Genomic DNA, 10,693 nt, shown 5'->3' on the forward strand with positions numbered 1-10,693 from the left:
TCTTTGACCATTTGTTTATCCACCCATTCAGACCATGAAGTCCTAACTTGTACTAGGGGATAAAATGTCAAAAGCCTCCCTAAAGTCAAGGAATCTGGCATTCAGTGTTCTCTCTTCATGCACAAATACAATTCTGTTAACATAGAAGGCCATCAGGCTGGTGAAGCATGATTTATGCTCGGGAAATCCATGCAGACTGTTCCCTTTCCCCCTTTTCTCCTTCGTTTACCCAGAAATGTGGTCAGAGAGAACATGACATTGTTCCAGGACATTCTCTTCATCAATGCAAAGCTGAACAGTCTGTAGTTCCCCAGGTATCCTTACGGCCTTTTTTTAAATGTGACACTTGCCTTTCTGAAGTCATTGGCACCTCCCCTATCCCCATAACCTCCTAAAGAAGATAAAGAGAGACCTTGCAAGATAGTGCCAGCTCTCAGCATCCTCAGTTACAGCCCATCCAATCCCATACATTTCTGGTCTTTCAAGTAATTTCTGACTCAAGCCTTAAGTACTGCTAGTTGTTTTTCTCCTCAGGAGTCCTGACTCCAGGCACCGTGGCCTGGCAGACCTCGTTGGTGGAGACTGAAGCAAAGGCCTGGAGTTCCCCAGACCTATCTGCATCTGCTGTTACCAGATTCCCTGTCCCATTCAGCCATGCACCAACATTTCCCTTGTTATTCTTTGTCTTCTGCTCAAGCAATAGGAGCTCATCTTTGTACCGTTGACATCCCTTGCAAGTGTCTGCCTAGAGCAACATTAGCTTTTCTATCTACTTCCTGACTTCCCTGGACAATATTTCTAAATTCTTCCTTTGCAGCCTCTCCCTGCTTCCCATTCCTGTGTGCCACATTTTTTTCAATCCTTGCTCAGCTTTGAGTTTCCTGTTCAGCTGCCTGTCTCCTGAGATAGCTACTTGTTGTCCTGGGCATGAGTGTGGCCATTCTTGAGCTCAGAGGATGCTGTTCTTTCAGACCTGCCAGCTTTCCTGAGCTCCACTGCCTCTCGAAGCTGCCTCCTATGGGACACCCCTACTAGTCCCTCCAGTAGGTCAAGTCTGTTCTTCTAGCATCCAAAGTCTGGACTCTGCCACTCTTCCTCCTTATTCCCCTCTGGATCTGGAACTTCACTAACTCAGGGCCACTGCAGGCAAGGCTGACACTGAGCAGGTCATCTCTGATCAGTCCTTCCTTGTTTGCAGGTTCCAGATCCAGGAAAGCATCACCCTTGTTTATATATCCGGCTTAGCTGTGCTAGGAAATTGTCCTCCAAGCCTTCTAGAATCTTCCTGGATTGTTTGACCTCTGCTGCACTATCCTCCCACTGATAATCAGGGAGCTTAAAGTCTCCCCATGAGAATCAGGGTTTGTGATCCACAGACTTCCTCAGGGTGCTTCAAAATGTGGCAGTTCTGTGACAGCCTGGGCATCACTAGTTCCTGCTGTTTCTGCCCCAGGCTTTGTGCTTTTGTAAACTTTTGGGCTGCAGAGCCTCAGCTGTGGCACCAGGGCTGAGCACAGACTTGTCTCTGTGAGCCAAGGACACCAAATGCAAAGGTCCCACTTCAAAGCGGAGACCTGCTGACAGAGATAGCAAGTAGTGATGTAATGATGAGGCGCCCACTAAGACAGTAAACCCTGCAGTACCCGAGGCCAGGCAGAAACAGAGTTGAGCTGTGCAGCTGTGGCAGGAGAGGTATTTGATGCCCACCATGACTTTAGGCCTGGCCTTAGGCCCTGTGATGGAATGACTGGATGTCCAGGAAGGACAAGGCGCCATTGGGAAAGTCCCTGGGCCTGCACAGCCAGCAATCAAGCCGTGGTGTGGTTGCATCCTTAGCACAGTCCCTGTTCATATCAGTGGGAATCAGAAAAGGTTTGCAGAAAGGAGAGTATAGACATATGTATGGAGACCTCGGCGTGATGTGCCTTCCATCATTGCAGCATGCTGGGATGTAGATGGGATGGACTTTGTCTGAAGGCAGTGGTGGGAATCTGGGAAGAGGTAGGAATTCCAAGGTGCCACGGGGTGTTTGCCCAGCAACCTCTCCAAAGGGCATGATTTTCCTGTAGGTCCTGTGCTGTGCCTGCTAGAAACATGGTGGTTGTGCTGCACGCCCTGCACCTGACATGGCCCTGCAGGCCTCTTGCCATTGCATTGAATCAAGTGTGTGCACAGAATTACATGAGGTCTTTGCAGTGTTGGGATCTGCATGTGTCTGGGCTTCAAAGTGAGCGGAGCTCTTGCAGCAGGTATCCTTTCAGATGGCCAAGGAGAATCTCCACCTGGTCGCCAGCTGACGCTCTAGAAGGATGTGGGTCTCATAGTTGCTCCATCAGGTGTAGGCAGACAGTGGCACATGCCTTGGACCACCTCTGGCACCTCAGATGTGAGAAGGCACTTCTTGGTGCACAGCTGACTCCTATGCTCCCTCTCCACTAATTACAATGGCAGCTTAGACAAGAAGCTCCCATGCAGCAAGCATATTGTGCACCTCAAAACTTGGGCAAGGGGAATCCCATGCCCTATGAGTTTGTGGAGCACGCAGAAGGGAACTAAATCCCACTCCAACCCAGGGACTTCTCAACAGCATAGGTGGATTAGACTAACTCCTCCAAGTCAGTCCCAGCAAGTAAATGATGTAGGTGTCCTGTCTTCTTATGAGGTAGGAGTTAAACTTTCTAGGGTGGGACATTTCCCCTTCTCACCGATAACCATTTTCCAATGAGATCAACTGCAGTGCGGGACTAGGTCTCCCCCTGCTGTTTAGACAGGGACCACCGGAGATGACTTTAGTCTACTTCAGTGGACATTTCTCCAGGGTGACCTTGCAACCTTGCAGGAACTGTCAGCCCTGGGAACATCACGAGGGTGCGCAGGACCAAAGAAAGTCATGTCTTCAGCTGGATCTTTGCTCCTGAGCTGGGCCTTACTCCTGGGACTGCAGGAGCCCATGGCAACCTGGCAGACACTGCAGAGAGACACCTGTGTCCAGGAGCAGCTCCTCTTAAAGGAGCAGCAAGATTCAAGGCACTGCTTGCAGGCACCAGGATGAGATGAGTGACTCAGAAGCTAAAGATGATTGGGAAGGGGAGGACAGCTGAGAGCTCGCTACAGGGAGAGATCTTCACAGCCTTTGACACAGTAAGTCTCTGGCTGCAGGGCCACATTGCTGCTGTGGTTCCTGGCAGGTTCTTCTGCAGCTGGAACCTTCCACAGCTGAAAGGGTCTCTCAGGGCAGCTCTCCCAGCTTCTCTTGTGTGGAGTAGGTGGTGCTTTAGAGCAGGCATTCATTGGTGTACAGCCAGAGGGATGGGGCAAGATGGGACGGTGCAGGGCTGTGAAGCCAGGGAGTGCAGCCAGATCTGCCCAGGTTTGTGACTCAGAACAGTGACCCTGCACCCCAGAGTCCTGTGTGTCCAGGGCAGAGACTGTGCCACCTGCGAGGGTCAGTACTCAGCCTGCCCAGGGGGCTCCCCACAGTGCTGTGGGAAGAAGCTCCAGGTGAGAGGAGTGACCCTCAGCAGTGCATGTTCCTTCTCCAGCTGAGAGGGTGCTGCGTGGGTCAGGAGTGCTCTCAGCTCCAGCTCACCCCCACAATATGTCCAACAGGCCTTTTCTAGAGGACAGTCAAGGCAGGGACAAGGGTTACCTTAAAGACAAGGTCTCTGCTGAGTCTGTGCTTTCATTTACCTACTGTTTGCAGAGTGCTGGCAGGGAAAAGACATGGGAGAGAGAGACAGCTCCCAGGAGGAAAAGCTCTGAGTGGTTAAGATATGATCAGCGAATGGGAGAAAACTGGAAGCATAAATGTGTGTGCGTGTGTGTGTGTTGGGGGGACAATTTGGAGATCTCCCTGTCTTCCCCTTCATTGCAGATAGCTTCCTCTAATTAAGCCCCCTGTGTCTGCTCTACCACCTACAGAGCCCCTACCCTCAAGGTCGGGGGGTCCAGGGCATGAGCCCCCTCCTCAGCAGCCACAACTCCTACAGAGGGTAGGGGCATGTCTCCTGCAGTGTGCCCATTTCCACTGTGTGTCAAAGGGGCCGAGAGCGACTGTCCTGCGATGTTGCCATCTGGGAAGTGGTGTGCTCAGGAGGGTGAAGACTTTCGTGAGCTTTCATGAGTGCTTATCTGTGTCTCGCTCCTTGCTTTCCCTCTGGTAGGAGCATCACCTTGTTGCTCCTTGTTTCTTCACCTCTCTGTGTTAGTTTAGTTCTTGCTCTCCTGCTCTCTGGGGTTAAGGAGGCAGCGACTTCCCACTCAAATACAGTGTCCAGAGAAAGAATGAAGATGGTAAACTGGTGTGAGGGCAGATTCCGTCTCAGTGGGACAGAGATGTCTAGGAAGGGTTGGGTCAGCCCTTGCCTTCTCTGCACTGTGTCTTTTCCTTGCTGGAATGGAAGCTGGTGCAACTGATCCAGATACAGACACCCTTGTTCAAGAGGGCAAGTTTGGGGAACATGAATCCCTCACAACAAACTTGGCTTTCAGACACAGCTGCCCTGAGTGCTGTATTCATCTCTCTCAGTGCTGAAAAGAGAATGTTCCTCCCCGGTCACCAGAATGGATTTCCCTTCACTCAGCTCATGGTGCCCATCCCCAGGTATCCCCAGCAAACACACAGGGCAGTCTGACACCTCCATTTGTGTCCCCGCACAGAGCAGGGCTGGCTCCTCTGGGGCCCATGGGCAGAGGCCCTGGCACTACACACAAAGCACAAACCACAGGTCAGAAAAGAAGCTGAACAAGGTAAAGGAGAGAAGCAATGTGGGGGGAGTGCTATGAGGAGTGCAGTGGGCTTTACTCAGAGAAGCCTGTTCTGACTTGTCTGTTCCTTTTCCTCCTTGGACAGTGCCCTGAACCAAAGCCGAGCAAATGTCCAACAGCAGCTCCCTCAACGGCTTCCTCCTCCTCACACTTGCAGTGACACCAGAGCTGCAGCTCTTGCACTTCTCCTTCTTCCTGGGCATCTACCTGGCTGCTGTTGTGGGCAACGCCCTCATCATCACAGCTGTGGCCTGTGACCACCATCTCCACACCCCCATGTACTTCTTCCTTCTCAACCTCTCCCTCCTTGACCTCAGCTCCATTTCCACCACTGTCCCCAAATTCATGGCCAATTCCCTCTGGAACACCAGGGCAATTTCCTACTCAGGATGTGCTGCCCAGGTCTTCCTGGTTGTCTTCTTGTTTTCAGCAGAGTATTCTCTCCTCACTGTCATGGCCTATGACCGTTTTGTTGCCATCTGCAAACCCCTGCACTATGGCACAATCATGGACAGCAGAGCTTGTGTCAGAATGGCAGCAGCTGCCTGGGCCAGTGGGTTTCTCTGTGCAGTGCTGCACACTGCTAATACATTTTCCATTCCACTCTGCCAAGGAAACACAGTGGACCAGTTCTTCTGTGAAATCCCCCAGATCCTCAAGCTCTCCTGCTCTGACTCCTACCTCAGGGAAGTTGGGATTACAGGGGTTGGTGCCTGTTTAATGTTTGGCTGTTTCATTTTCATTGTGCTGTCCTACGTGCAGATCTTCACAGTTGTACTAAGAATCCCCGCTGAGCATGGCCGGCACAAAGCCTTTTCCATGTGCCTCCCTCACCTGGCCGTGGTCTCCCTGTTTCTCAGCACTGGCCTGTTTGCCTACCTGAAGCCACCTTCTGTCTCCTCCCCAGCTCTGGATCTAGTGCTGACTGTTCTGTACTCCGTGGTACCTCAAACCATGAACCCGCTCATCTACAGCATGAGGAACAAGGAGCTCCAGGAGGCAGTGAGGAAACTATTTCAGCTGGTACTAGTTCAGCAGCAATGAGCTGCCCATTTCTCCTCACAAGCCACTTACAGTCTACCTCAGGCAACGTTTGTGCTGTGGGAGTTCTCTCTGAAATTAAGTACAAATGTCTGAATTCATGCTGCTTTTCCAGAGTCACAAATCCCCGCTGCGTGACCCAGAGCCCTTCTGTAAATCTTCCTATCACTGTGTCAGAGCTGGACTCTCAAGTAGCATCTCTGTAATAAAAGGGGATCTCCTTACTACTGTGCCTGAAGGCTGGGCTATTCTTCCTCAGCAGAAGCCAAGAATGTGCTCAGGGAATTGCACACAGGAAGGCCCTGTTGCCATGCCTGGGATTTCCATGGGCCAAGGTGTCTCAGCTCTTTGGGGTGATGTGTGAGGGAATGTGGGGAGGATTTAGCCCTCACTTGTGAGTGCCCAGAGTCCCTATACAGGGTGAGTGGTCAATGGGTGTGTGCTGGGGACTGTCACACATATTATAGGGCTGGTGACAGATGCCTATCCTTCTGGAAAGGGAATATGGAGCCACCCAGAGAGCACAGGGCATCTCCAAGGGCAGCGTGTGCCTGCGATGTGCAGTGAGTGAGGACTCCTGAAGCCGAGTAGAGTCACCCACAGGTAAAGGGCCAAACCAAGGAATGCATCAAATGAGAGCTCTTCAGTCTGGGGAGAGGGAGTGGGCTGGGTCTAATGACGCCTCTGAACACATGCTGAGCAATGTACAATGCCCTGTGATTGCTCCATCCATCCTCCGCAGCCACAGACTCTGGCGAGGGCAGGAGGTTGTCAGCTGCAGTGTTGCTGATACAGCTGGCTCTGCCCTGACCAGCATGTCCAATGCAGAGTCACCCTGGGGCTCTATTGCCCCCTTGCCCTGCAGAGGAGCACCACCAGCCCAGGGTCCTGTGCGGAGCCCAGGGGAGCGATACAGGAATGGATAGCCTGGCTGGCACAGACACACTCACCTGGGGAAAGGCTCTCTGGGAAGCAGAGACACCTCTGGAGAAGACCAAAGGAACAAGGATGTGTTTGTGGGGAGGAATAAATGAAGACCTGTTTCTATGTTTGTCAGCTTGAGGCAGGCTGCTCTGTCACTGGAGCTGCTTGAGGCACGCTGGGGTCAGGACTCTTGTGCTGTCCTGGGGAGAGGGGCTGGCCAGAGGAGCTGGAGGCCACCAGCTCCTCTCCAATGTGTCCCTGCTCCTCTGCCTGTGAACAAGCAGCCCAATGTGCTCCTGCTCCCTCCTGTCCCCACTCCTCACCCTGGATCAGCTCCGAAGGGCAGCACTGGGGGGCACATGAGCAGTGCCCACCTGGTCCCTGGGTACTCTCAGGGAGGTGATGGCACTGCCCTGTCACTGGGGAGACCTCCCTGTGGTGCGGCACATCCCACTGTGACTTCAGCTTGTATCATCAGGGGGCTCCACAGGTCACTGCCATGGAGATGGCACAGCCAGGGAGAGAGCTGGGACATTTCCCCTCTCCTCATCCCAATTATGTTCCAAAAATCATGTGTTTCTGCTGTGGGTTGCTGTCCTCGTAGAAGCAGGAGGTAGGACAATATGGAGCAGGACGCAGCCTTCCTGCACTGGCATCAAAGCAGGCTCGTTCATTTCAGAAGTCCTCAGCTGGGTCTGGGGTCCTTAAAATATTGATCATAAGCCAGAAAACAGTAAACATGTCCTTATCACACATCCATCGGAAGGCTTTCTTCAGGACCAAAGTCATGGGCAAGGCCAGGCAGCAAACCTGGGGGAATTCTCCCATTACCCATGAATTTTGCCCAGATTTCCTTCTAGCTGAGCCTGCGGAAAGGTATTTTCCTCTTCAGTTGGTCCTTCGGCTTTCCAGCATCACCTCAGGACAATGCTTCTCCCTGGTACCCTGCATCCTCCCCCCTCCTCTCCCCAGTGCCCTGGCTCTCTTGAGGGACTGTACAGCCCTGACTCCCTGCATCTCCCATATTTTTTGTTCTGGGCTTCTCGGGACATACCCACATGCTGCAGGGATGTTGCCCAGGCTCCAGTGCAGAGCCTGTAAGGCAGTGCAGTGCCTCAGGATCTGCATTTTGGCCTATTCAGAAATTTGTGAGGTGACCAGCTCCCACCTCTGCAGCTGCTGGAGTTTGGGAACATCCCTACAACCAACCTTCCTGCTCCTCCTTGTCTCGGCACAGAGTTTTGTACAGAAGCACAGTGCCATCAGTATCCCCAAGAGCACCATGGCCCCCAGTAAGGCCCAGGACCCCCAGGAGCTGCGTGGTTCTCTCTTCTATTTCCACATGCCCTGATCAAATGGACAAGTTCTAATATCACCTTTACAGCATGCTGGCTGGGACGTTGTAACTTCCTATTGCTTCCAGTTTCCCCCTTCCCTTATTCTTGGTTCATTCAGACACTGAACTGCTGATCTGCACTTCAGGGAGTTTCCACCTTGATCCATCTTTCAGACGTCTCTCCCTCTAGCCAAGTCCTTAGTTGTGTTTCTATCTACCATTTACTATCAGTCCAAAAGATTTCTAGTGAGGCTATCTCTTGTGGGAAATGGGTCTCATTGGAGGTAGCTCAGACTTAGTATGCTGTTGAGGGGTGGTTTTTTTCTTTTTTTTTTTTTTTTTTTTTTTGAAACTCTAGTGTATTGGGTTTTTTTGAAACTCTATTATGCTTTAGTCTTTCTTTGTTTACAATTAAAAATTCACCACAAACCTCTGTGTCTACTTGCAGGTAGTTGTCTAAGTTTCCTTTGCAGGTGGGAATTGGAACATATGAGTTGTACAACTCAGTTGCAGACTTCAGCAGAAGAAAATTAGCTTTAAAAAGAATGATGGAAGTCTCTGGTGACTGAGAGAGCAATGGCAGGGTTGGGGAGATGGAGATGAAGACTGACTGAGCAATGCCTGACCTCTGGGACACTACTTTTCCTACGTGTCCTGACTTCATGAGGGAACACTCTGGATTGAGATCAGCTGTAGAGTGTTTTTGTCACTAATTCTGTAAGTGTAATAATAATAATAATAATAATAATAATAATTTAAAAGAAAAAAAAATGTTTTCATACTATTACATTTTCCATCTTTCCGCTACACTCCTGAAACATCTGCAATTAGCTATACAAGACTAGAAGAAAATTACAGAGAGAGAAAAGGTTCCTCAGGGATTTTTACATTTTAATAAGCCACATAGTGTATTTGGTGCTGAGTCCACCAACCTCAGCTACTGAGAGGAGACTGAACAAAACCTTCAAAAAGACAAATTCAGAAGCAGAGCCCAAAGTTACACACAGCATTAATGGGTCCCACTGAGGGCCGTTAGCAAGAAAGACTCCCTGGGGGCTGATTAGAGCAGAAAGTTGGAGGCCACTCATTATAGGTAGGCAAAGACAATGAGCAGGTGGCTCTGATGCTGAGTCAACCCTTGATGTGTTTTATCAGGCAAAATGGCCGATCGCAGACAGCCAGCTCCTGCGAAGGGAGATCGTTTCCCCCATGCATTGGTCAGGGCTGCTGCGGGGAGCAGTGGAGCAGGTGGAGGTGTGCAATGTTGAGTGCATGAAATGACATGGCAGCTGCTGGGGTCCCCTAGGGGGTAAGGGGAAAATGACGCGCTGCTGTCTCCTGGTAGGCCTCAGTGATAGAGACAACAGCTATAGAAAAAAGATTTCTGCTCTTTCAGGCTCTTCAGCATGCCAGTGCTGTTGACTCTCTCCACCACAGGCGGTCCTGCACTGTCCCTTGCCTGCTGCTGGGTGCCTGCAGACTGCAGATACCCAAGATGCTCCCCCACCTTGCTCCTGCCTTGGGATCTCCCTCCCTTTACCAATGCCTCCCTGTCCCCACTGGCTGCTCCTTGAAACACAGAGCCAGGGGCTGATCTCAGACTCCCTCTGGGTGACCTATAGCACCACAGCACAACTCTTCGAGTGACATTGGTTCATCCTGATGTCTGGTTTGAACCTCCCAAGCTGCAGATTCTGACTTTTTCCCTTTCTTGTACTGTTTCCCACTATCAAGTGCCTGGGAGACCCACCCTGGGACACACTACTCCAACTGTTGTCAACCCAGGGCTGAGCTGAGGGGGAATAATGGTTCCCCTTGTGTGGGTAGCCACACTCCTCGACATGCAGCCCTTATTCACAATGACTGTGCCTCACTGGCTCATGTAGCACTTCTGAAAACACCCAGGTCCTTCTCTTCAGGGACGCTTCTCTCCTTATAAGGTCCCAGCCTGCCCTGAAGCATGGAGTTATCCTGCCCCAGGTGCAGGACTTATCCCTTCTCCTTGTAAAACTTCACAAAGTTTCTGTTGGCCAAATCCACAAATTTCTCAAGGTCCTCCAGAATGTAGCTCTCGTGCGCCAGCTCGTAATGTGTGTGTGCAGATGGCTTACCCTAACTTGTAGTACCTCTTAGATGGTAACAACAAACAGAATCACAGGATAGCACAAGTAATAAAAAGATGTTCTAATGTAATGCAATTCCTGCCTGAAATAGGACTTAACAGGGCAATCATTTCAGAAATACAAAGTGAGGGTACAAAACAAACAAAACCAGGGCCAATGGGGACGAATGAATTGGGATGGGATGTTTATATGGGAAGGTATTGTCTCTTGTCCTTGCAGCCTGGACCATGATAAATAGCCTTGCTTCATCTTCTTCAGGGCCTCCTCTTAGGTACTGGAAGGCTGCTATTAGGTCCCTCCAGAGGCATCTCTTCTCCAGGCTGAACAAGCCCTGCTCACTCACAAAGATAGTGCTCCAGTTCTGAGACCACCTTTGGGGCCTTCTGCTGAACTCGCTCCCAGTTATCACCATCTTTCTAGGACCAAGGAGCCCCAAAGTGGATGCAGTAGTGTACATTTGCTCTAAAGGAGGGAGTAATAGAGAGGGGTCACCGCTTCCACC

The 10,693-nt window shown here is 51.0% G+C and overlaps 1 protein-coding gene across 1 annotated transcript; it reads left to right on the forward strand.

Annotated features, from left to right (window-relative positions):
* The first annotated feature begins 4,962 nt into the window (after positions 1-4,962).
* Positions 4,963-5,811, forward strand: LOC134154592 (olfactory receptor 14A16-like). Its single transcript, XM_062601267.1, has one exon. It carries the CDS (start codon positions 5,044-5,046, stop codon positions 5,809-5,811), a length of 768 nt encoding a protein of 255 aa, XP_062457251.1. The 5' UTR covers positions 4,963-5,043.
* The last annotated feature ends 4,882 nt before the right edge of the window (positions 5,812-10,693 follow it).

The sequence above is a fragment of the Rhea pennata genome, unplaced genomic scaffold (genome assembly GCF_028389875.1).
Source record: "Rhea pennata isolate bPtePen1 unplaced genomic scaffold, bPtePen1.pri scaffold_32, whole genome shotgun sequence".
NCBI lineage: Eukaryota > Metazoa > Chordata > Aves > Rheiformes > Rheidae > Rhea > Rhea pennata.